This window comes from Penicillium taxi, assembly GCF_028828555.1.
Source record: "Penicillium taxi strain IBT 34144 chromosome Unknown utg000003l_segment0_segment0, whole genome shotgun sequence".
Taxonomy (NCBI): domain Eukaryota; kingdom Fungi; phylum Ascomycota; class Eurotiomycetes; order Eurotiales; family Aspergillaceae; genus Penicillium; species Penicillium taxi.
The window spans coordinates 2,707,252-2,732,384 of NW_026643205.1; the positions used below are offsets into that span (position 1 = coordinate 2,707,252).

The window sequence follows — 25,133 nt, forward strand, 5'->3', positions numbered from 1 at the left end:
AGACCTACGCAGATCCGTTATTGCAGACCTTGAAATTAGCACAATTCGACTATAAATAAGCAAGTAAGTCTTCTTTTTGAGGACCAGTGAATAAGAAATTGGAAAAATGGGATGGGTAACTATCGATCGTTCACTGCAGAGTAATACTGATCATGATACATATTGTGCCCAGATGTACAACCTGGACATCGACCTATGCTAGTACAGATCAAGAATTGAAAGAGGCTACATCGGCATGCATAGACTCATTCCATGCTTGAGAGACACTTCTTTTTCTCGTAATGTTACATCTAGACATCTATAGTTTAAATTAGTAAATACGAACGGGATTCAACCATTTTCTACGAAAATATGAAGAGAATGCTAACTTATTGTACTTTCAGCAGGGAATTATAATCCATAGCATTGGAATAAGTACAGATATCAAATAATGAATCAGATCAAATGCATCATCGGTTATAAACAAGCACCCCATTTCAAGAACCTATGTGTTAAAGACCATGCACCAGTTAAGAAAACCTAAAAGTATGGGAAAAAAGAAAAGAAAAACACCATGTAGATTCCAGTCTATGCAGGAAATTCGAAAAACGCTATACCAAATCCATTATCAGAATCTCATCACTGTTTACGCCACAAGAGCTCTATAATCTCATCACCGTTCTTCGAATCACGCTTAATGTACCATTGTCTTACACGGCCATCTGAGTCGACGATAGCATCTTCGAGTAGGTAGCTGACTTTACCATCGTCCTTACGGCGGAGAGGACCTAGCTCGTGTAGGTAAGATTCGTCGGTTGCACCATTGTGCGGTTCCCAGGACATTTCCATGGTGATGTCGTTCGGGGCAGGGGTGTTCTCGAAGCCATATTGAACAATGGAGAACCCATTCGTCAGGTACCAATTGTCATTGAAGAACCACCGACGCAGCAGACATGTGTCTCCGCAAAGGTTGGAGATCACAGCGAGCTTGGGAATGTTGCTTTCGAACCAGGATTTCCAATGGTGCACCGACAGAGGTGGTTCTCGGCCTGACTCGAAGAATCCAGAGGCATCCTTCATCAAATCTAGTTGGCGGAGCCGATGGTCCACGGTCAATCGCGTTGTTGTGTATTGGTAAATGCAGTTAGCGAGACGGCGGTCACCGGTATATGTCATCTGTTCACATTCATTGTACACGGCTGTGATTTCATTCAAGAGTGGTCTCGACAAGAAGACGCCAGCGCCTCCAAACGCGATCATGCCAAATACAGCAATCTGTGGCATTCCCTCTGATAAACCTCCAACATACATGGGCTTTGTATGATCGTAGCCATCCATTGCGTCTACCAGAGCCGCCATGGAGATGAAAAACGTGTCGTCATCGATAATGCACCCCCAGCGTGTTGACTCGCGCATGTTCTGCTGCAGCAATGGGACGAGGGCAAAATAGCGGTACAGATAGTCGTCATCAGATACCGTGACCACCAGGTTAATGCCAAGAGCGTCGGCCTTGGTCCTTAGATAGTTGACTCCATTTCCACTATCCTTCTCGGGTTCTACCAAAGCAAAAATTCGGGTGCGTGTATAGCCTGCCCAATGAGCAAATTGATCCAGGGAGTCGTTCAGTCGCGATATAGTTGTAGCAACGCCAAAATCAATGTGAGAAGCATCGGCCAACTTCGGTGGTTGGGGGACTTGCACAGACACTGGGATTGGAACGGTGCAGCCATCTGATATCTCCTCGACACCTACATGCTGCGATGTCTTAGTATTTTTCATGGATAGTAGCGGCATATCGAGCGCATGGGTTATAGGTAGCGATTCGTCCGTTATATTCACTAGCATCTCCCGACGCGTGTAGGCGGCTAGTGTCTTGACATCGAGTCGGCGCAAGGTTTCAAGATCTGGATCACACTTCACGGACTTGGAAATGGTAATATTGGAGGGGGTATATAGCAGCGTATTGTGTTCATCGGACGAAGGCCATAATAGAGCGGCGAAACCTGCCACAGATATAAAGATGACCACAAAGCGCATCATTTTCTTCCAGGCCCAGGTGGCCGGGATCGCCTTTTCTCGGCCTTGAAGGAGCATTATCTGTATGTGAAGAGTATCGCGACTGATATGTGCGTCTCTGGATTTTCGATTTTGCTGTTACACGAAGGGAGGAAGCTGAAAGGTTACCGGTTAATCATCGGCATTGCGCGCACGCGTTTGTGAATGCAAAGGTCCACGGTCGAGCAAAGACCAGCTATATATGATCTAGTGGCAGGAGACGGGCGGATAGAGTAGGACTAAAGGTAAAGGAACATAACCAACAGCGCCACGGGAAATCAAGGGGATAATATTGAGTTTCCATGGACCCCAAAGAGGCAACGCTGATCACTTCCCTAACAGGACGTGATTCTGGCCCACTGCTATGACGTACTTGGTCCGTCCAATATAATACATCAACTCTACCCGCCCTTTTCCGTTTCTGTCTTCTTTTCTTTTTCTGAACTGCCAATTGATCATGTTGAGACATGTCAATATTCAAAACCACTCTGCATATCATTTGAAAAGCCGATATAGCATCAAATGGACGGTAAAATGTACAAGATCTTCCCCGGTCAAACTGACTTTGACCATGCCAAGGCCTGGAGACTTAAACACGTTACTCTGACTCGCCCTCTTTATCCCGCTTCTCCACGTCCGCGCGTCAATACCCAGATATAGTGCTCCAGGGTTTGAGGTTACAGTGCTTATGTCTTCATGTGACTGTGCAAAAGTTCCAGTTCTTCGCACAGACAAAACATTAGAGGGGCTAGGACTCTTCGGAATACTTCCTTATGCAACAATTCTCTATCAATCCTCACCTCCACATTTTGATTGTGATGATCATTGGTGTCGATCCCTCTGACTGATCTACAAGGATTGTGAACTGACACTGGAATTCCGTTTTTTCATTTTTAGTGGATACAAGAATTACCCAGGGTCCAGTCTCAAACGCCAGCGTCTCCATAAGTGGGCCTCCTTAACTGAGTGGGGTCCAGGCCCGCCCTAGATAGCTTCTTCTCCAGGGTTTGAGACTGATTCTCTATTAAATATGCTTTTGACTGCGGTCTCCGATTGAGAACGGTCTTCTGGGGGTATTATGGTAACCATTTGTTGATCAATACTCATAATTCAACTATAGCCTGTGCGCAGAAATCATGTTCGAAAATAGTACTTTTGCATACATTCCTGTGCCTTGTTCTTCGAATATTAGTGATACTTGACGCTTTGCATGCGCTAATCAATTAATGCCTTTTTCAAAGGGCTGGCTATATATTAGAAAGACCCCCACCGTCGCTAATTTTCTCATCCCGGGTACCCCATAGTTGATTTGGCATAATCCGAGGGTGTTTGATAAAATTTGGCAATGTCCAAAAGTGTCGAGATGTGGAGTTGTGCTAAATGATAATGTGCAGCCAGCCATTTCCTAGCCCCTTCTGTGTATGGCTTGATATTTTTCTTATCGCCTTCGTTCAATCAACTCATAGAAGATTAACTAGATGCTTTTCAGCCTCAAAATCTCAACGTAAAACAAAATATAAAGGAAATCTAGAAAATACTTATTCTTCAATTAAAATTTATCCGCTGCATATGATAATGAAAATACTATAACTTTAATTGCTCGCCAAAGGCCGGAGAGAGAGAGAGAGAGAGAGAGAGAACATGATTGCCCAAGATGGTCAAAACAGACTGAAAAAGGTGAGAAATTAGAAATGTGACTGGCTTCAGTGACTTCACAGTCGGTATTGGAACCGATGTTTGTTGGCAATGCGTCTCGAGTTTGGTTGTATCTTTATCTTCCAAGATCGCTCGCTGCATTCGCTTAGCCTAGTAGTAAGAGATGAGAAAGCAGAAATACATCTTCAACGGAAAACCCCGCCATGAATATTATTGATCTCGGCCAAATGGTTGTTGAAGACAATTGAATGTGGCTTCCGTTCTTTGGTGTAAGCCTTTATAATGAAAATAATCTTTCGGGGTAAACAAAGAATTGCTGACGCCAAGAAATTCCTAGGTATGAGTAAGAGAAATATTCGATATTGGTGGTAAACCTTCGTACAAGGGTTGGCAATATCAACATCTTGCTCGATAACATCGGCCCACCATTCTGCCTGGGATGATTTCAATACAGTTTCTTATATCCTGTTCATTAATTAGCGAGGATGACTTCTGCAGCATGTTCTTGCCAATTATTTAGATCGGGTTGCAATCAAGGTGTTGAAAGGCAGTCCTGTTACATGGAAGACCACATCATTAGTTATGAGCTGTGCAATGCCCTCCGAATCTTCTGTTTCGATTACGAGCGCCGGCTATTCAGTCTTTGTCAGGTGTGGCTTGCATCGAGATTTTGAGACAGGTGCATTATCTAGCTGTTTCCATTTTCCAACAGTGGGACGATATGCATGTGTTTTGAGGTATAGTAGAGAATGTGTGAATGTCATGAAAAATAATTATTTGCTAGGTTGGAAGAGTAGGTAGAAGGGAAGAAGCATACGTGGAGGGAAGTCAGCTTATGTATGAGTAGGTTCCTTGGAAACGAGCAGTTAACCTTGGAATAAAATGGTTCAAGTGGAGTTGAAAGCGAAATTGAGAGGGAGAATTGGCTCTTGATCGAATATTGCACTTTTTAATAGCTGTGAGTGATTTGATATGAAAACTAAATCGAGAATAGTAGCTAAGGGAGTAGAAACGGAGATATCAAGGGATGTAGATATGGAAATTATTCCACAACGCGGAATATGGAGGGAGACTTGAAGTCTGATGATTTTGATATCTCAAGAGTTGTGAACAAACACATGTGGCCAAAAGATTCATTGCCTATGAAAAGCCTATCAATTTGTTGATTATTTTTCGCTTTCTTGGATGAGGTCTTTGATATTGAAATAACTGGCGAATTTCGCTGAACCCATGGAGCTCAAACAGAAAATAGCGATGCCGATTTGGTCTGTGCCATTGAAACCTCAAAATTCAATACTGGAAACACCATTCTTGTCGAATGCTGACGTTTCAAGTAGTGATGGCAGAAAGACTCAGAAATTGAATCTGATTTTAGTATGAGACGTAGTATAATCATTGTGATAGTTGATGATTATAAAACAGATCTGAAGACTGGGTTTATAGATTGTAGCAGCCACTCGTCATCTTTATCGCGTTAGGGGGATGTGCTAAACACCCTCACCTACTGTCGATACCACTAGACCAAAGTGGGGCACAGGACCAATGAGAATGGTTGCGATGCTGTTGGTCCGACATGGAGTGAATATAGCGAGTTTTATCTATTTAGTTACAGCGAGGACAAGATTGAATAACACACCTCTTACAGCTTCGGATCGACGCACCTAGATCTATTCCATCGAGAATACTAGTTGCATATGCACCGTAAGAACGTCACCGTTCCGACACCTACCAAGATTTATTCCTAGGTGGGTAAAAACATAAGGATGTGGACTGGCGAGCTCGGCCTGCACTATGGCAGTATACTCTTGGCTAGAGGAAGGCGGGTATTGAGAATCTGAGAGAAATCACGTCTTCATTTGGGGTTCAAACGCTGTCCCTTACAGGCGACTTGACTCCGCATACACTTTGAAAAATGGGCTTGGCAGTGAAATGTTATTCTGGTATTTGAGGTACATTAGGTGAAAGATAAAACCTTGGAATGTTCCAAGGACGATAGTTTGACTGCCAGGGCTATATCGTGTGATGCCTAGATGTAATTTAAACCCACAATCCACATACAACAGATCAAAGCAGCTCTATTCTGATTTCACCTTACCATGCTGGATTATTTTATCTCTGAATTGATTTCTTGGTCGAACTCTTAGGCAATCCAGAGAGTGTACATTGTGAATCACGCCGAATTCAGATATTTCCCCATTTATAAAATGCCAAGGTTTAAGAGATGCAGCGATAGCCCTTCAACCGGCATTAGCGCTGCAACTGTATAAGACAGCAAGCTTCCAGTTAGTTGATGACGAACACAAGATCGTATCACGTGACTATTACGGTGGGGTGTGCGCCCCTTCCACGCAATATTGCCCGATGGGGAAGCATCCTTTCCGCACACTGTGGTCTTGCGGCAGATATCAGACTACACCATTGTCTGATTTGAAGGCTACTGAGCTCAACTGAGTACTGTGGATTTTAATCGCTCAACACTGACCTTTTCGGCTCTTCTAAAAAGTCAGGTGCCCCCGATAAACCCCGCGCAACCCTCATCATGGTTGCGCAGTCCTTAAGCTCGCTATTGAAGCAATCGTCGATTGAAGATCACGATGCGGTTCTTCAATCATGCAATGAGATCCTCGCCAAGTCTAAATCCGATATTACTGCCCAGCATATCAAGGTTATCGCTCTACTTAAGCTTGATCGATTCGATGATGCTATTCGAGTACTGGAGGCCGGAGGCGATGCCCTGAAGAAGCAGGCAGGGTTGGAGTATGGATATGCATTGTACAAGGGTGGACGACTGGAGGAGGCTCTCGAAGCTGTCACAAAGGCCAGTGGTCGAGGCGCTGGCCATCTCGAAGCACAAGTGGTACGGCTTCTGTTCTTTTGCTACTACTCTATTTCATGAAGCTAACGTTTGCTTCACTTCCCAGAGCTACCGCATCGAGAAATTTCGCCGAGCAGCCGAAATCTACGATGAGTTATCCAAAGACAAGGAATCGTACGGATATGAGGAGAATGATCTAAGCATCAACTCGTGGGCGACGGATGCGCAGCTGCAGTGGAAGGGCGAGTCCGAATATGTGCGCCATGACCGACCATCTCGGGAGGACCTGGAGTCTTTCGAGACGGCTTACAATGCTGCTTGTTTGAGTATTGCCCAGGGAGCTTTTGCTCAAGGTGAAATGCTTCTCAACCGCGCCAAAAGTAAATCAAACTTTCACTTTCAATTAGAACATGGCTGACTATGCTGTAGATATCTGCCAAACGTCCGATGAATTAACACCTGAAGACCGAGTCGCCGAACTGCTCCCGATCTTAGTACAATACCTATATGTCTTAATTCGGCAAGGCAAGATGGAGCAGGCGGAGTCTCTTCTCGAGGACATCTCTATTGAAGAGTAAGTCAGGATATACTTCGTTTGCATCACAAAGAGGCTAATCTTGTTTCCTAATAGCATCTCTGAACTATCCACCAAGAAGATTGCTCGCAATAACACTGTTCTTGCTCGTCAGACGACAGTCAACCCTTACGTTTTGTACAAGGCCCTCCATGAGACCCCGGATGCCATAGACAATGACAGGCTGTTTGCATTTCAAGAAACTCTTCTTGTGGGCAATTCTTATGCAGCAGATCTTCTTGTTCAGAAATATGATGGCATGATCAGATCAACAAACAAGGCACTTTCAAAAAGCGCCTGCCCTTCCACCGAGGGCAGCACCAACCTCTTTTCTGTGTATAATGCCGCTGCACACGCCCAAGGAGAGACTGGTAAGAAGGCTCTCAAGAAGATTGCGCCCCTCCTGGAGAGACGTCCGAAGGACCTGGGAATCCTCCTGACCGCAGTCCAACTTTACGTCAGCGTTGGCAACACTACCTCCGCAATCACTGCCGTAGAGCGAACGCTGCAAAGCTTGGAAGAATCGATCTCCGAAGGCGACCAAGATGCTCGATTCAACCCTGGGCTTCTGAGCGTTCTTGTTTCTCTCTACCGACTAGAGGGTCGGAATGTACAAATACGTTCTGTTCTCTCTCAGGCCGCCTCCTACTGGAGCAAGAAATCTGACGCACCAACATCTCTTCTCCGTGCTGCCGGAAAGTCGTTACTTCACTCGGATGAAAAGTCCGACCTGGTCATGGCGGGTGACCTGTTTAAGTCACTGTACCAACAGGACAACAGCGACCGCGCTGTCATCGCCGGCTATGTTGCTGCGCAAGCTACGCTCGACTACTCGCAAGTTGAGTCTCAGCTTGATAGTCTGCCTAAAGTGAGCGAGCTCGTCGCTGATATTGACATCGCCGCCTTGGAGTCTACCGGAATTACGCCGTCTGCTTCAGCAGCTGCCGCCGCCGCAGCTGCATTTGCTGGGGCTCGCAAACGTTCTGCCACTGACAAGGAAGGTGCCAAAAAGCGCGTGCGGAAGTCTCGTCTACCCAAGGACTTTGATCCTGAGAAGAAGCCGGACCCTGAACGCTGGCTCCCTGTGCGCGACCGATCTTCTTACCGTCCTAAGGGCCGAAAGAATAAGCAACGTGCTGCGGATCGTACTCAGGGTGGTGTTGTCGCTATCGAGAAGGCGGAAGAGACTACTGTGATACAGCAGAAATCTTCCGTTGGAGGTGCCCAAAAGAAGAATAAGAAGAAGGGCAAGCGATAAGTTTTTGTCAAGATAGTTTGACTGGATACGAGCACAATTTCGCAAACCATGAGACTCAACTAGTCCTTGGTTCAACCTTGGAAATATTCCTTATTAATTACGATTGATTCTTAGTATGATATAAACGAATGTCACCTAACATTGGAAGGTTGGGTCATGAGTGTCGAAAATATGAATCCAAGATTTTTTTCTAAATGACCGAATGCTTTCGTTATTTTTTTTTTTTTTTTTTTTTTTTCCGATTCGTGAAATGTTCCAAAATTACTATTTTCAACCAAGTGGTGTCCGAATAGTTCCACACTGTCGGTCGTAATGTGCAAAGATCCTCTGCAACAGCCGCAAATCCATCAGTGCATTCTCATCAGTTGTTGTAGAATCTCTTGTGTCACCAACAAGATAAGAGTGCAAGGCCAAAAACTCCCTCTCATACGACTCCGCGCAAGAGCTAACAGTTTCAGTTCTGTTAATGTGGGGAGGAACAACGCCATTCCCATCCCCATTGGAATTTATATGGCTTCCGTCCCTCCCCGTCTCCACCTCCTCAACAATAACTCGCACACATGCATCCTGACAACCCGTTTGACTCGGACAAGGGAAATCATACTTGAGACTAACAGTCTTTTTCGAACCGTAGACTGTCAGATGGGCATCACAGCGTGGAACAGCATCACAACCTGCTTCATAGAGGAGCGTGAACGGATGTCCTTCTTTACCGTCAGAGTAGTGGAAGATTGCCGAGTAGAAAGGCTCTGTAATGGCGATGTTGGCCACAGCATCTGGGAAACCTAGTGACTCACGTAACAGGGCTAGATCGTGGCAGCCTATATTACCCAGAAAGCGACAGAAAGCGATACGATCAGTGGTAATATCTTCCTCGGATCCAAAGACGTCGGCGAGAAGTGCATGGAATATTTTCGGACTTCGTATAGCGTTGTTTACCTCATCGCTAGCGTCGTAAGCATCGTTTGAATCGATACTTAGCGGTCCAGTGATATTACGACACCGAGCATAGTACACCCGACCCAAAGAGGCAAGTTCTTTCTTGAAAATATCTTCGAAGCAGGGAGCAAAGCGACGAACACAGCCTACAAAGACCTTCGGCCCAGTCCCATTCGAGCATGTGGCTGTCCCCTTCTTCATTGCGGCACGAATACGGCGTAGACCCTGGATACTGAGGCTGAGGGGTACCTCGACCATAACGTGTTTTCCAGCTTCGAGGGCCGCGATGGTATATTGTTCATGGTATTCGAAGGGGAGGAGATTTAGGACTAGATCTACTTCCGGATGGCGAAGGACGTTGACAGGCGATATTGTGCTCTGTGGGATATTGAATTTCTTTTGACAGTGTTCAGCTGTTTCTTGCGCTTGGTCATATATTATTTTCAGATCGAAGTGGGTGTGTAGTGAGATTAGGGCTGGGAGGAGGGTTTGTTCGACTGTGGTGGTGGCGCCTAAGATGCCAGTGCGAAGGACCGGCGCCATGGTGGCGTTGAGATGATCGATGTTTGATTTTGTCACATATAGAAAGGTTCCCCAAGTTAAAGGCCTGTGTCTTCTTGTATCAGCGAGGTGAAGAGCTCTTGGAATCAATATTGGTCTTAAAGCCTTAGAATACAACTTTTGAGAATATTGGAGCCTCAATATAGTGATAACGAGACTTGGACACTTCTAAGGATCATCTGTATAGCTAGCCAGTTATGACATCAGTACGGAAACTATATCCGGTAGTAATTGAAGCATGTTCACGGAAGGGAACCATGGGTCCAGGTTATCGGGTGGTGAAGACTTCCTTGAGATGGAGGAGATCCTCACCTTTGTTCAGAAAAGAAGAAATCTGAAGGTAGATAAGCTAGCATTTATCTGGAAGAATCTCTCGGATCAGTTCGAAAGAAACTGCGCCTATCACCTATGGCCCAGACGCAGATCGCGGGCTGCCCAGGAACCCTAAGTTCAATCCCGTTACTGGCAATTCATATAGAACATTTCTGGACAGATTATCCTATAGCTATTAGATGCGTTCCGGGCTCATAACTGTCAAATAAACTGTGACTGGCTGGCCAATCATTCAAATGCCACAAATGAATGAAACTGAATTTTCTAACTAGAACGTAATCTGGCTTAAATACACACCTAAAAGTGGGTCCCAAACCACGTCCATTGACATCTTATAGTATACACGTGACACTATATGGCGGTGGTAGAATATCTTGCAGATACAGATACAGATAATTAATTTCTAACACAGATACAGATACAGATATTCCCAAATCCTACAGATATTATCTGTTGCCGACCACTATCAGCAGCAGCACCGTAAGAACGTCACCGTTCCGACACTTTACAACCACTTCAAGAGAACACAAGATATTATAGGGCGTAAAGCGCAACTTGTAATAGGTGTTAGAAGTGGGCGATAGCCTCTCATCACCTTTATCGAATTGCTATACCCACCGGTGTACCGACAGTAACCGTAGAATTTCTACGGTTACGATTACGGATACTGATATCCGTAAAACCGTGCTGACCTCTACGTGACACTGGGTCTACCAGAAGTTTGTGTCATGGCTGTTCTAAAAGATTATCTTAATGTGTTCATGCGACTACATAATGTATTATTTCCTAACTCAAATATCTACTACAATTCAAGTTTCGCTCCATGGGCTCATCTCTATAAATTCTCTCGTGATGCATCACAGTCATGCGGGTTGGACCCCTAGCTTTGGACCCCTAAGAGTACTAGTACTAATTATACTGGCCCAAATGTACTGAAATTCCGATTGAGGACACTCGGAATTCAACTCAAGAAGTATATGGAAAATCTGAGCTAGACGGTAAGATAATTGTGTCAGACTACAATTAAGTACCCCTATGGATTAGATGATTAAACATGCTGATGAGAATGTCCATGAGAATAGTCTCGTCTTTCATGTCCTTCTCGGTGATAATGAGCCCTTTCAGTCTCAATAGGCCGCGATGTGATAGCAACGTTCCTCGAATTAGACAGCAAAGTACCCGTGGCTGTTTCCACTGGAGGAGTGGTCATTGGGTGTCAGCAGAGGGACCTTCGTCATCATATGACAAGCCCACTGCCTCCAATTCCTGTTTGCATTCCTCTGACTTTCATTTGACCATATTCAGCTCCTCATAGATTTCCTCCGGTGTTGCACGACGAGATATATTTCCTTCATCTATAACCATCTCTTCCGGGTTGAAATCAAGATCCAGTAGCCATCAACATCCACTGGTATTGGTACTCAAATCAGCGCATATATATTCCACAGCCAGCTCCCCCAGCTCCCCCCAGCCCAATTCCAACCATGTCTACAAATTCCGACCAAGAAGATCCCATAGCAGACTTTCACATCCCTCGCATTCCATACAACGAAGACATGATCGTCAAGATCATCAATGAAACCTACCATCTCTATCAACAACTGAATTATATCGCTACCTGGGAACTTATCTGGCCGCCCGAAGGTGGCCATATGATCAACCAGGCTCTTTGTGAAAAGCTTCATCTCGATCCCGCTGTGATTTCATTAATGAACCGAGGCTGGATTTTCTGCTCCCTCATGAGATTGCTCTTACCTGCTCGACTGATGAGGGGTCTTCTGCGATTATGGATTTAAAGGAGAGTGAGTATAGACTAGTCTACTACGTTTTCATGATCCCAAAAGAAGCAAAACAAAGACGTCTTACTAACATAAATATGAACAGACACAATTCGAGTCTGGGACTTTAATGATGGCCCCCCGGGAGACGATCTGGACAACTATCGCTCTTACCCTCCATTTCATGCTCCAACATTTTTATCCACTCATCTTGAGAGGGTTAGATCACTTGAAATAATTCCCAGTTGAACAAAGAATATCTGTGCTCTTTGGGATAAGCATGACGACGAAGAGGTAAGCTTATTTCTCTTCCCTCGCTCTCTGCCGTCTCTCATAAATATATTCTGATCGCGTGGCGCTCTAGTATCTCAAGATCAAGAAAACTCTCCAGGAACAGTTCGGCTGGCCGTATGATTTTAGGGAAGAAGAGTGTAAGGCTGTTGCAAAGGTTACCTGGGAAAGAATTCTCCGTGATGAACCGGATTTCGAGCTTGAGCCAGGTGATAGCGACCTGCCTCCCGGAATGGAAAGGGACCAAGATTTCAATGGTCCATTCCCACAGCCGCCAAGATGATACTGTGTGCACAATGAAATTCTGAATCTACATTCAATGGTAAATCAAAGAAAAGATTCTGAAAGGGAGTAAGCACTAACATACTAACCCATGGGGGTTGCTGGGATGTAGTTGTGGGTATTATATACTGGTCACATGATTTTCAGATTTATCAACTCCGTGACATTGAGCTTCAACGAACCACTAAACACCGTAGAAATCCACCAATCTGGTAGTGGATGCTACGATACTGAATGCTGTGGTTGTTGTGAAGTCTGCCCTTTTCATTGATAGAGAGAACTAGCTACTTATAGTATATGGGTGGTCCTCTGTCCTGGACGAATGTTTACATTCGTCCGAGACAGAAGAGACGGTGAAGACGGGATACTACTATCTTGAATGCATATCGCTTAAGGGTGTCGTTTGCGATGAATGTATATCGTTCAAGGATGCTGTAATATACTAATCTAGTTCCTCCGAGTGGTTATCCGAACCGAGAGTCACTGCCTTGGCAGAAGCTTTTCGGCCGAAATACTTTCCGTATGTTGACGGCCTTGTTTTTCGGCTGTCGCAACAGTTGTGGTTTTGGCTTGTTTTTTAGCTAGACTTTCGATTCAGAGAATTATTAAAGGGCAAAGTCTTCGAGAGGCAGACTCGGTTATTTTTCATTCCATCTGCACCCACGATGGAAGCGCTCTCACGGCTCTGTATACAAGCTGTGTCAGGACTCCTCGAATAATCACCTCTCTTCGATGTAATCGTTAGTATTAGCTCACTCAGCCTTACTAGGTATAGCGTCGACACTAGTATCAGACTGTGTTGGTTATAATGTCGAGGTGAAAACACTACGATTTTTTCGAGTTGATGCCACACCAAATCGTGGCCATTTTATCGTCACCTCCGTTTACACCATATCGGATAATTGATTAAGAAGCCTGAGGCTTAAATGTTATATATGGGACCAGCGCACTTAGTCCTTATACGTTCCCGTGTGTGGTTCTATAAAACCACTATACCGCCTAAGTCTGCTTAACGTTCTTAACTTTATTACTACCTCTACTATTAGGGCCCCCTAATAGTGCGCTACTTATATACCGGTTCCAGGTAAGACAAGACATCGTCTCGTCATATTAGGTGTTTTGGCCGAGCGTCGGTGAACCTAATCACCTCTTCCCCTTGCATCTTATCTATAATTCAAGTGTTTGTACCCCGTATTAAAGAAGGAATCTCAGCGACAAAGATATAATTTTAGTAAATACCTAGAGGCTCGCAAGTACTAGTAACCAATAGAGTCCATACATGTTCCTTTATTCCCTTCTTTCTCCTACCTATAATCCAAACTCAGTGTTCAAATTCTCCATAAGGACCAAGGATAATCAACTCCTGCCTAACTAAGTTCTAGCAAAACCGAGATAACTGTGGCTATGAGAATGATATTGCCAATATAGTCGACACGGCGCAGCTATTACTATATGGCATCACCTGAATGTGGATGGGAAACTCGAAGTAACAACATAAGTAATATCAGTAACACGGCACATAGAGGAAGATTGATGTAGAAAACCCAGCGCCACAATATATGCTTAGCAAAGGCACTGCCTAATACGGGATCAACCACCATCCCTACTACCTATATAGCTGCTATAAGAGCTACATATTTTCCTCGCTGGCGAAGAAGAACGAGATCACAGATGACAGTATCAATAAGCGTGTTAATACCGCCACCGCCGATGCCCTGAATGGTTCGTCCGGCAATTATCTGAACTATATTGTCTGCTCCCCCGGCAAGACCGCTTCCCAGTGCAAAGATGATGACAGAAAGGATCAGGAGCCATCGACGGCCGAATATATCTACCGTCTAGCCGAATAAAGGGAGGACCACGGTCGACGACAGAATATAAGAGTTGGTGATCCATATATACGATTCACCAGCGTTGATGTCGAGCGCGATAGTCGGAAGGGCAGTCGATAAAATAGACGTGTCGAGAGCCGAGAGAAAAGTGGTCATGCACAGCGCTAGGAACACAGCCCAGAACTGCCAAGGCTTTTTCTTAAGGGGAGCAAGACCCTCCGTATGTGCTACTGGCGTTTCGCTGTGCTGCTGTCTATGTCCTGAGTCTTCTACAGGTATTGATTATTTATCTTGTTTCTCAGATTTCTCCTTTATCGACGCTAGAAGAGCCTCCTTTAGAATAGACTCCTATGCAATAAGACTTTCCACCCTTTTCAAGACCGCGGTTACTATAAGAGATGTTTTGAAGCCAGGGTAACTAGGGGAGCCTTGCTGTTATAGGATATAATGTCACGGAGTTGATAACCTGGAAATCATGTGACCGTTATGTAATACCCACAACTACTTAACCGATCCGTACCCGGATCCCCCATGATTCCTCTAAGAATCAGTCTTGAAATGTTATCGAGTTCTTGTTCCCATCTTTGTCTTCTCTGTAAAATCCAGTAACCCTTACATATAAGTAAACAAGGAAATTTAATATGAGTCAAAATTACGGACTTATACAGACTTATATTATTCTATAGAAAAGGTAGAGTCAGGATGGCTTAAAGGACGCCTTATAGGACGGGTTTAAAATGGCACCAGCCTAAAGCCTGCGCGTGTTATCAACTTTATTCGGACTTCTAGTCTGCTTCTATTCCGATGTTCAGGCTTTGCTTTCACTGTATGAAACAACCCCTAATATGATAAATTCCAAATAACTTGCTACGCCTTTCATTAACATGCTATAAAGTTCCTATTAGAAATAAATTTCCTCTTTCATTGCAAGTGTAACGGGTTGATACCCGATGAAATGCTCACTCTCTGGAGAGACTGCGCTCCTGGCATCTGTGCGGAGCCGAACGAGCTATAAGAACACCCGGTCCCCAGGACCCATTTCCCCCCCTTAGTTAATTCTTCTTGTTTACCAATCGGATCTTTACAGCGTACAAATTCCTGCATTCATCCCGTAACAGCAAGTGCTGATATTGTTGAAAGTGTTACAAATATAGAGTTATTATATATTAATTCAAACCTGATCTCGCTCATCTTATTATCGTCCTAATATTTGATGATGACCTCTTCGTCGTGCCAATACCCTTCGAAAATAGCTTTTGTTTTTTCGTGCTATTTAGTGTAAATACCATCTTCACCCTAGAAACCCGGATCAGCAGTTCGCCATTAGAGGAGTTTTGTCACAACAAGGGAGTCTGTCATATTTTCCCCTTAACCGAAAAACATCGTGTGATTCCTTATAGGCTAGCAGAATTTCTTAGAATTGCCATTCCTAGTACACAATGCTTAATAGACGGTTTTCTGTTAATACCTGCTGCAGTTCTTAGGTATGCTTCACTAATGGAAGATGTGGTATCACTGTCTCGTCTTACAAAAGCAGTTGCATTATAGGTAGATAGTGTTACGGGATGAATGCAGGGATTTGTACGCTGTAAAGATCCGATTGGTAAACAAGGACTAGGAAAGGAGATAGATACAGCAGTATGGTCTCACAGTAGACCATACAATCTAAACCGGGCTCGACCCGTTACAGATAGTATGCCATATTGAACGCTGCAATCCCGCACTTGGACAACAAGCTGTGCTATTTATGAATTAGTATAATTTATTTTATAACTAAGGTTAATTTACCAAGCTGTATCTCGGCCAAATATAGTTTCTCCATCGGGCAAGCTATGCTTAACTCGAAGTTACAGGCCCAAAAAGTTTTCAACTCAATAACCATTTTGATTGAGGTTTTTGAAGCGAGTACAATATCTGGTATGATTTCTGAAGGGGGATAGACGGCTTTTCGGTCAGTAAAGCGTGATGAGATTTCGTTTACAACGAGTATATTGGTGACGGGGTCACAGACATGCTTAACGAAACGACCTATTAAGCCACGCTCACTTCTAACGACAAAATCATCAGTGGTGTCGTCGACTGTCACGTGTACATTCAGGTCAACGGTCTAGAGCGCATTTTGTATCTCGTCATTGAAGGTTCTCTAGTCACGAAACACGTCAGTATTGATTCGTTCATTGCTGGATAAAGCTAAAGTCCGCAGCCAGGTATTCAGTTTTGACAGCCGCCGGGCAATGGATTGACATGCTAGTTCTCTGCGCATTTTGATGAAGAAGGTTGATGACTTGATCTGTGGGTTACAATCATTTGGGTGACAGCGTAGTGACGGGTTATATTGTGAGGTTAATCATAAACATATGAAGTTTTGCGACATTTTTATTGTCGAGATACTCGACGTGTCCTACGGTTCTGCAATTGCAGTGGTAAAATGGTAATGAAGAGTTGTAAGAGGTGTCTTCAATAACTACATCTAACTGAAATACTCCTCTGCCCCACTTTGTGGCTGCATCTGACCAATAGGAGCCTTCATAGTATCTGTCCAATCAGAACAGATGTATCGCCGTATCGACATTATGTACCGAGAAATACTTACGACAGATGTGAATTGGCTCGGGCCATGGCTCACTCCAATCTAGAGACCTTAAGTTATTGTCCTAGAATAATATTAATACCATAATCAAATTAATATGTGTCGCTTAAAGTTCTCATAAAAAGGGCTATCATCTGATTGTCAGCTAAAAGAGGGGCACGTTAGTAGTATACACACATACAATTCATTTCTCTATACCCCATTCCTATTCGTTTACTAGAATCCACCTTCGACAAAGTGCAGCACGCTTGGCGGCAATCTTTTGAAGATCTTCAAAATCAGACATCTTTCAAATTCTCAAAATTGACCTCCGGATGAAAAGTATGCCAAAGCAAATGAAGGGCCCTTCTAAGGATTTATTTATTTTTTGGTCTGTAAGGTGAAAAATTCTAGGGCAGGGGCAGGGGTGCTAAGCTCACCCGGTGCTCACCCAAGCTCACCCATATCACCCACCCTCACCCTAAGGGGAGTTCTATCGCTGCTTTAGGGTGAGCTAGGTGCGAAGGGCTTTTGGACTATTTTCCGCGTTCCATATGTGGCTTAAGTACGGCTGAGCGGACGGGAAGCCCTGTTCTCCACACCCTGTGGTCGTATGTACCATAGATTATCGGAGTAAATCTATAGAGGTAGCTAGTGTCTGGTCACCATACTACTAGCTGAAAACCGCCTCGTGCTAGCAGTGTCTGTGCTAGGCCCTCGTGAAACTCTTCTAATCATTATATCATAGGGTCCATACATCGAGGTCCTATCGAAGAACTGAATCGTGACAGAGCAAGGAGCTGAGGCTCTGGTCGAGGACGACAGAGGGTCATTGCCGCTCCATCAGGCAGCCTTTCACGGCTACGCCGAAGTCATCAAGGTGTTCTATTAATGGTCTTATGCCTATATTTTCTTGCGCCCTGCTATTCTACTGTCTACAGTACGCTTTAGGCTTGCAGCTGGTCACGGACATCCTGGAGTTCTCCAGATTTTGCTTGACCTCGCGCCGAATTATTCGCTGGAGTCAATCGACACTGTAGACTCCTCAGTTTTGCACTACGCAGCACAAAGTGGCAGCGTTGAGTCCGTTCAGGTTTGTGTCGAAAAACTCGATAACCTAACAGATATAGATAGGCCCGGACAAGAAAACTTGACGGCACTAGTGGAAGCAGTGCAAACCGGACATGCAGATATAGTTCAATACCTCGCCTCCGTTAGCGCTGATCCCAAAGCAAGAAATACCATCGGGGAGACAGCACTCCATTTGACGGTTAAACATAATCTCAGCATGGTGACTGAAGTGTTGCTGTCTTTGAAAGTCGACTTGCAAGCGCAAGATCATCAAGGACTGATGCTACTCGACATCGTGATACGGGAAAAAGTGCCAGATGTCGCCAATTTGCTCTTAGGCAATGGTGCCGTTTCCAGAATAAAGACCCAGAGTAGTCTTGCTACACCGTCGATCCAAGAACTGCAATTGCAGGTGGAAATTTCATCATCAACATCCTTCTATATTCCTCACAAACCTAAAGATCAGTTGCAAGCCGCTTTCTTAATCAAGGTCGCGTCTCAAAGAAGTCTACCCCCATCCATAATTGGATACATCTTCGACATCGCCGAGTACTGGATCCAGTCTAAAGTCCAAGTTGCTCGTCCAATGCTTATTGACGAACGAACAGTCTTTGCTGTTCAGTACGCCCGCACACCACCAATAAAAGGCTATCCAGGTTGGCCCGTCCGCCAGCTAATCTTCAAAGCAGTCTCTTATGAGGAGAACATCCACATCCACAACCAGAAACAGGCAGAGGGCACCAGTGACCGCGCATACACCTGGTGGGAGGCAGCCAAGGTCGAGGCCACTGGCCCGGATTCAAAAGAAGCGGTTGGCCCAATTTTCCAAACGGGCCCGATTTGCTTCTGGAATATGCACATGGGGTCCCAGCAGGCACAGACACATTCATGTACGTGGCCTAGGCATGGGCATATGTTGAGCGAGTGTGGTGGAGAGGAATTTTCAGGTAGAGGAGAGCCGGTAGTGTTTTACTGGAGCCAGGATACAATTTCTGCCGGGTGTTTGCATTGGATACGTGAGCTGCGGCCTGGGATGAGGATTGCGCTTATACCGAAGGCCTCGTTCTCGAATAAGATCAACCGTGTCTTTCGAGCGGAGATGATGATGTGTACGTCTGTTCTGAAAAGGTAGTCACCATGCAGAGATAGTCCTAGTCAGCTCATAGGATATCTAGCAAGTATCTACTCCGTATTTTATCTTGAAATCAAAGCTTTCCCCATTTTAATATCCAAATAATCATTTCATGCTGTTCTACGTAAGATTTCATTCTGCCTCGGAATATTCTTCGACGTATGAGTTAGATTTAGAGGATTGGATTTATGACACAAACAATAACCTCACGCCCCGAGAACCTGGCGCTATCATTGAGTATCTGGTGGAACGGTACGATACCTCTCGCAAAAACAGTTTTGAGCCTTGCTCTAAAGAAGCCCAACTGGCGCGTCAGTGGCCGTTCTTCCAGGCTTCCGGCCAAGGTCCATACTATGGCCAGGCGTGCTGGTTTAAAAAGTTCCACCCCGAGAGGGTGCCCAGTGCGTTGCAGCGCTGTGTGAACGAGATTAACCGGGTCTCGGGGATTGTGAATGATTTCTTGAGTAAGCAGGAAACCGGGGGGGGGGGCGTCATGGGTGAGAGGACAGGTTTCGTTGCGGATTTGGATTAGGCCAGTTAGCAGATTACAGTCACCAAATTTATACAGGAAGAAGACGGGTATGATGTGAATAAATGTCCTTTTGTGAAAGGTTGGTTGGACCGCATGTGGAGCCGGGAGCCTGCAAAGAATGTGATTGAAGAAGCTCAGAAGCTGTAAAACCTTGACTCCTCACATATTTGGTCCTTCCTATTTAATGACCTGAAGCCCTCTTATATAGATATGGGCATTATATTGGATCGAGTTACGTCGTCCAGAATACATGTAATTAGTGGAGTTCGTACCTAGTAAATTGAGGTCAAAATATGCTTCGTCAGGTGTCCGAGGGCGGCTAATAAACTATGATTCTGGAATGCCTATGATAAAAAGTCAGACCTAGGTCCATATCAGCATTGAATCAACTCACTCATGAGTGCCAATTCGGTCCCCCACAGCATATCGGTGACGTTCGTTGATCCATCGTGCGCCAGGACACATGTGTCCTCAATATCCTTCAGAACACGTTCAATCCATTGAGCTCTGCCGGATGCGTGAAGGATTTGAGCCATAATGTGATGGATTTCGATTAATTCCCTGGATGGCAAGTCGAATCGGGTGCCGTGTGCACTGAACTGCACAATATTAATTCCTCGTACATGTCTGAGATATCGTGGTTGCCAGAGATGTAAGGTGTATTGGTCCTGAAGGCCAGTGGCTACTAGAGAGAATTTAAACTGGCCGAATCGATCATGTACCTCTTTGTCCATACTGATCAGATTCCGATGGTCGTTTATATCATTGTGCGTGAAGAGTACTGCGAGATCATCGAGAATTGGAAAGCACCATATGATTGCTGTCCAGACTTCAGGCCTTTCTCGAGCCTTTGGATCGTTATTGAATGTTGAGAGCAAAAATGGTAAAATATGGGCACATTGAGTGTCACATGTATCTCCTTGAAAGCCGGTGGGCATCTTCTTTTCGTCTGAGACAAGAGAGATAGCGCACCGATTATCGTCGCGTAAAAGACAATCTTCCTTGAGGCGTTGCAGCCTCTTAGCCGTGAATATCATTTTGCTGTATTGATTCTCCACTTCACGTTGCACCCTTGTCCGTGGAGATAGAGGTATGGAGGCTGGAGTTTTACGGGCCCTCATTGGGAGGAGAACATGGTGCACTAGAGACTCCATGTGCTGATTAAGCTGAGGATCCGTCATGGGCAAGATGTCTCGTTCCATGGAGACTCTTCCTGCAAGGGGGAGAAAATCTAGGAACGCTTGAATAACCCTGACGGTATCGTCATCAGGACCTGTTGGTTGATACTGAGCAAGGCGGGGGTGAATGGGGGGAGGCGGGGAGGCAGGGGATTCATCTTTGATGGAAGACGCGTCAAGCTTGGAATGATTGGTAGTTTTGCTGATAAAGTTGCAGTGGAGGGTACTTTTCTGAGCACTCGGAGCCCGAACAAAAGTGACGCGTTTTGAACGAGAAACAGTGGTTTCGTGACTAATTCAACTTTAATTTTGTATGGGAACAGGGAATAATGTAATTCTAGATGCGGATAGTTAATTGGATAGAAGCGAGTAAAAGCGGTCATAAATAGTAAAGACTTCGATTTAGTCGAAGAAAGCCAGGAGTTATCGCTGGATTGGTAGATTGGAGCAACCCTTGAGATCAAAATTTGTTTATAAAGATGGGTCTATTACTATTGAACGACTTCGGAAAGTCAATAATGAGCTGGAGTCGACAAACAGCTAGTTTGCAGCAGCGGATATTGTAGATCAGATGCAGACATATTATGATGTGAGTTAGCGTCTTGCTCGATACTAAATTTTACATCGGTCTGAAAGAGTGCTAATAATAGGATCAGACTTCTATCATCACTTTTATTGATAACGTTGCCACGCTTGGAATTGAAAACCGTCTGCTTAGACCTCTAGGTAGTATTCTCACAAGCCAGATGATCAACAATATGGAAGATAAAAAAGTTCAGAACCTTGCTACCGAGCCTTTTTCTAACATAGATGAGCGAGTTCGTCTGAGCGGCGAATTGGAGAAGCCGCAAGCTGGTTCGCGAGCATTGAGCAAATTTAATGTCCGGAAAGTTGCCACAGGACTGCCGAGAAATCTATCTTCTATTGTAGGGTCTACTTTGAATAGGGGTACCGGCAAAAGCATTTTCAGTACGCCGAAAGGCCAAAAAACCGCGTTTAGTGGGCCTCAGAACCTGAATGCTGAGCCTTGAGGTCTATTTGGTTCAGGCTCAGGGCCCTCACTGAAAAGTGAAGCTACTCCTAACGTACTCGAGTCATCGTCATTTAACTCTGCAACAACTCCTAAGCTGATTTTCAGCGCATTTGGTTTGGCTTCGTCCGGCAATTCAAGCAAACCCCATTAGACCTCTTCAAGCCAGTCAAGCTCTTCTTTACCTTCCAGAAACCGTTAAAACCAAGGTGAGAACACCGTACGCACTACTCAATCTGGTTAAAGCTTCCATTAGAAGGCCCTAAAAGGTTAATTGGAATCTTTGGGGTTTTGAATAGCTAACTGCTACAAATACTTGTACTTGACAGTAATTTTTAAATTTTAGGGAAGAAAAAGACCCGAATAATACAAGCATAAAGAATCAACATCAGCGTATAGCCTTTTTACCAGGATTCTCAAATATTTCATATGAAGTAGGGATAATTCAAACTTATAAAAGAAAACGAATGTTTTCTAATGAGATTCTGGGAGCTACAGCTGGAGGGTGAGCTTAGCGCCCTAGAATATTTCCTCTATAGATCAAAAGATAAATAAGCCCTCCATCTTTTTGCCCTGGCATACTTCTCATCCCGAGTTCAATTTTAAAAATTTGAGATATGTCCGATTTCGAAGATCCCAAGCACATGTCAATCGAATTATCTGCCCCTAAAAGGATCATGAGTGGAATGGATTCGTTTTATGTAGTCAGGCACACTACCGGAAATAGGAAACGGTTTAAATAATGCTTGTTATCCAAAATTAGTCAAAGCACCGAAACTAGTCTTGACCATATTAGGCAGCGCGCCCAGGCTACCGACCAAGGTCGGTCAATCTAGGGCGAATTAAGCGCCAGCTATTATGTGGGAACCACATGTCCAACCATTTTCGCACTGCCATCCTGCCGGCAAAAAGTACCTTGAGGCTCAAGATTTTTGACTGCGTCATCTACCATAAAACTTCGACGGGTATACCGGTATATATGTCCGCCAAGGGCTGTACAATTTATATTCAGTTCAGGCGAATGGAGAAGTATTAAATAAGACCTGGAGAACTTGAAGCAAGCGAAGGATTAAAAAAAATTATAGGGTGACCAGGTGATACTTTCTGTCTCCTGCTTATCGTACAACTTTCGTCAATATGACATTGCAGTTTTTGGCGGGGTTGACATTCAACAATGTGTTCCAGGCCGCGAGAGGCCTCAATAACACTGTTCTCAGCGAGCGACATGTCCAGAAGACAGATTTACAAGGGAGATGGGTGATTATCTCTGGATCTAACAATGGTATTGGACTAGAGGCGGCCAAGTCATTCGCGGAATGGGGAGCAAACCTGATCCTGGCCTGCCGCGATCCACCTGAGGGACTCGGCGAACTTCATCCCACAGCAGCCGTGAAAGAATGCAAGCGTCTTGCCGAGGCACAGGGTCATATCTCAATAATTCAATGGTGGAAGATAGATATGGCAGATTTCAAAAGTGTCGAGACTTTTTGCGAAAGATGGTTGAAGAGTGATCGCACTCTAGATATTCTGTGCAACAATGCGGGATCCCCATCTACTGCTAAAACTCGAATTACGAAGGATGGGTTCCAGCTAGTTCACCAGGTCAACTTCTTATCTCATTTGTTACTTACCCTCCGACTCCTACCCTCTCTAGGGCGCAGCGCGGATCCCCAAATCGTGTGTACCACATCATGCGTTCATCACTTTGGTGTCTTCGACCTAGATCATTTCAATGGTGGCCAAGAAATGAGAGGGAACGATTACCACAACAATAAGCTATATTTGCAGATATGGCTCACAGAGCTGCAGCTTCATTGCCTCAAGCACCCAGAGTACTCTCATATCAGAATCAACGGTGTCCATCCCGGTTTCGTCGCTTCGGGAATCTGGCATACAAACGATTTGAAGAGCAATGACATTTCGATGCGAGCTCTTGCATTCTTATTACGTTATATCGCTATCACTCCACAACAAGGTAGTTTGGCAATTACAAATGCGGCAACCAGCCCGGAGTGTGGGCGAACCACTAGTGGTGGAAAATATCTCAATCGCATTTGGGAAGCGCCACCACATTCCTATTGTCAAGACTCAGATGTACGGTCCAAGTTGTGGATTAAGCTGGATCAGGTCCTCCATCTGCGGGGAAAGGGTCTTCTTGAGGTTCTCGCTCTTTGACCAACTGCTTTGTTACTAGTATATGATCAAAAATGTCTTCAGCTCGACGGTTATTTAACCAGCGATGAGTTCAACCACAATTGTAAAATGTTATATTGATATCCAAATGCATCGAAGTCTACTAGTTTCCGGTATCACATTTCAATATCTAAAGGGCAGTCAAGAAACTGGGACACACCTAAAAGTGGGTCATGCAAACAGACCAAACCACTTCCTTTGTGTCAAATGGGTGGTGGTTTAGGCTCGATTGAGCCTAGTTAGCCTGATTTGGCCTGGTTTGTAGGGTTTGCATTACCCACTTTGTATCACTATTTTAGGCGAACTTCATCCCTAGTTTAGTAATTCAGTTTCATTCATTTGTGGCATTTGAATGATTGGCCAGTCTGAACCAGTCGACTTGACACTTTGACAGAAGTTGTCAAAGGCCCGATTCCATTTACAGTTAGTCTATTTTAGTCAGCATTGGAATCCCACAATGGGATTCCTCCATTCTACAATAGATACACATACACTCTTTAGTACGCATACTGCGTTCTCATTTGCCCACTAGAATCCACTATTCCTTGGTAGTCGACCTCCATTTGACAGAAGTCGCGGGTCACGTGCTTCGTACTGCACTGTGCCACCAGTTACACTTTTTAACAAATTCAACCAGCTTACAGCTGATATTGGAGTTTTGGCCCATTATTATATTGGTGACGAACAGAACGGTAAAATGATTGAGCACATCTAGAGATGTTAAACCGCAAATGACCGCAGATCGCTTAACATCTCTACTTGAAATCAAACACGAGAACAACAGAAGGGGCTCGAAAATCTGGCGAGGTGTCAATTTCCTCTGCCACTCCTTATGTCCAAATAACAGTTTGAGGGACTACTCGGTACCAGGCAGTGCAAACAATGGCTTCCATTATCTTGCTTACCTGCAGACTACTCATAAATCTGTTTTTTTGTATATTTCGAAAAAAATTTCAAAAAGAAGGCCCAAACAGAGAGCTTGGGAGAGTCGTACAATTTGTAGTGTCTTGTCATGCCAGTACGTAGTGTCAACAATACAAGTATTGAGGAGTCGAGAATCCCCTCTAGAGCAGAC

General features: G+C 44.6%; 8 protein-coding genes across 8 annotated transcripts; 5 read left to right on the forward strand and 3 right to left on the reverse strand.

Annotated features, from left to right (window-relative positions):
• Positions 1 to 618: 618 nt before the first annotated feature.
• Positions 619 to 2,073, reverse strand: N7495_004454 (glycosyltransferase family 31 protein; the record flags this gene model as incomplete). The annotated part of the gene is made up of 1 exon (XM_057207105.1): positions 619 to 2,073. The coding sequence occupies one exon, from the start codon at positions 2,071 to 2,073 to the stop codon at positions 619 to 621; it is 1,455 nt and encodes a 484-aa protein (XP_057064785.1).
• A 4,156-nt stretch (positions 2,074 to 6,229) lies between these two features.
• N7495_004455 (signal recognition particle subunit SRP72) lies at positions 6,230 to 8,337 on the forward strand (the record flags this gene model as incomplete). Its single annotated transcript, XM_057207106.1, has 4 exons — positions 6,230 to 6,547; positions 6,612 to 6,885; positions 6,935 to 7,079; positions 7,137 to 8,337. The coding sequence occupies 4 exons, from the start codon at positions 6,230 to 6,232 to the stop codon at positions 8,335 to 8,337; spliced, it is 1,938 nt and encodes a 645-aa protein (XP_057064786.1).
• Positions 8,338 to 8,607: 270 nt separating this feature from the next.
• N7495_004456 (Gfo/Idh/MocA family protein) lies at positions 8,608 to 9,819 on the reverse strand (the record flags this gene model as incomplete). Its single annotated transcript, XM_057207107.1, has 1 exon — positions 8,608 to 9,819. One exon carries the CDS (start codon positions 9,817 to 9,819, stop codon positions 8,608 to 8,610), a length of 1,212 nt encoding a protein of 403 aa, XP_057064787.1.
• Positions 9,820 to 11,654: 1,835 nt separating this feature from the next.
• On the forward strand, positions 11,655 to 12,522 carry N7495_004457 (uncharacterized protein; the record flags this gene model as incomplete). Its single annotated transcript, XM_057207108.1, has 5 exons — positions 11,655 to 11,867; positions 11,915 to 11,972; positions 12,055 to 12,167; positions 12,228 to 12,242; positions 12,313 to 12,522. 5 exons carry the CDS (start codon positions 11,655 to 11,657, stop codon positions 12,520 to 12,522), a joined length of 609 nt encoding a protein of 202 aa, XP_057064788.1.
• A 5,688-nt stretch (positions 12,523 to 18,210) lies between these two features.
• Positions 18,211 to 19,804, forward strand: N7495_004458 (uncharacterized protein; the record flags this gene model as incomplete). The annotated part of the gene is made up of 3 exons (XM_057207109.1): positions 18,211 to 19,102; positions 19,296 to 19,573; positions 19,694 to 19,804. 3 exons carry the CDS (start codon positions 18,211 to 18,213, stop codon positions 19,802 to 19,804), a joined length of 1,281 nt encoding a protein of 426 aa, XP_057064789.1.
• A 227-nt stretch (positions 19,805 to 20,031) lies between these two features.
• On the reverse strand, positions 20,032 to 20,859 carry N7495_004459 (HNH endonuclease signature motif containing protein; the record flags this gene model as incomplete). Its single annotated transcript, XM_057207110.1, has 1 exon — positions 20,032 to 20,859. The coding sequence occupies one exon, from the start codon at positions 20,857 to 20,859 to the stop codon at positions 20,032 to 20,034; it is 828 nt and encodes a 275-aa protein (XP_057064790.1).
• A 734-nt stretch (positions 20,860 to 21,593) lies between these two features.
• On the forward strand, positions 21,594 to 21,866 carry N7495_004460 (uncharacterized protein; the record flags this gene model as incomplete). Its single annotated transcript, XM_057207111.1, has 1 exon — positions 21,594 to 21,866. One exon carries the CDS (start codon positions 21,594 to 21,596, stop codon positions 21,864 to 21,866), a length of 273 nt encoding a protein of 90 aa, XP_057064791.1.
• Positions 21,867 to 23,002: 1,136 nt separating this feature from the next.
• N7495_004461 (uncharacterized protein) lies at positions 23,003 to 24,040 on the forward strand (the record flags this gene model as incomplete). Its single annotated transcript, XM_057207112.1, has 1 exon — positions 23,003 to 24,040. The coding sequence occupies one exon, from the start codon at positions 23,003 to 23,005 to the stop codon at positions 24,038 to 24,040; it is 1,038 nt and encodes a 345-aa protein (XP_057064792.1).
• Positions 24,041 to 25,133: the final 1,093 nt, after the last annotated feature.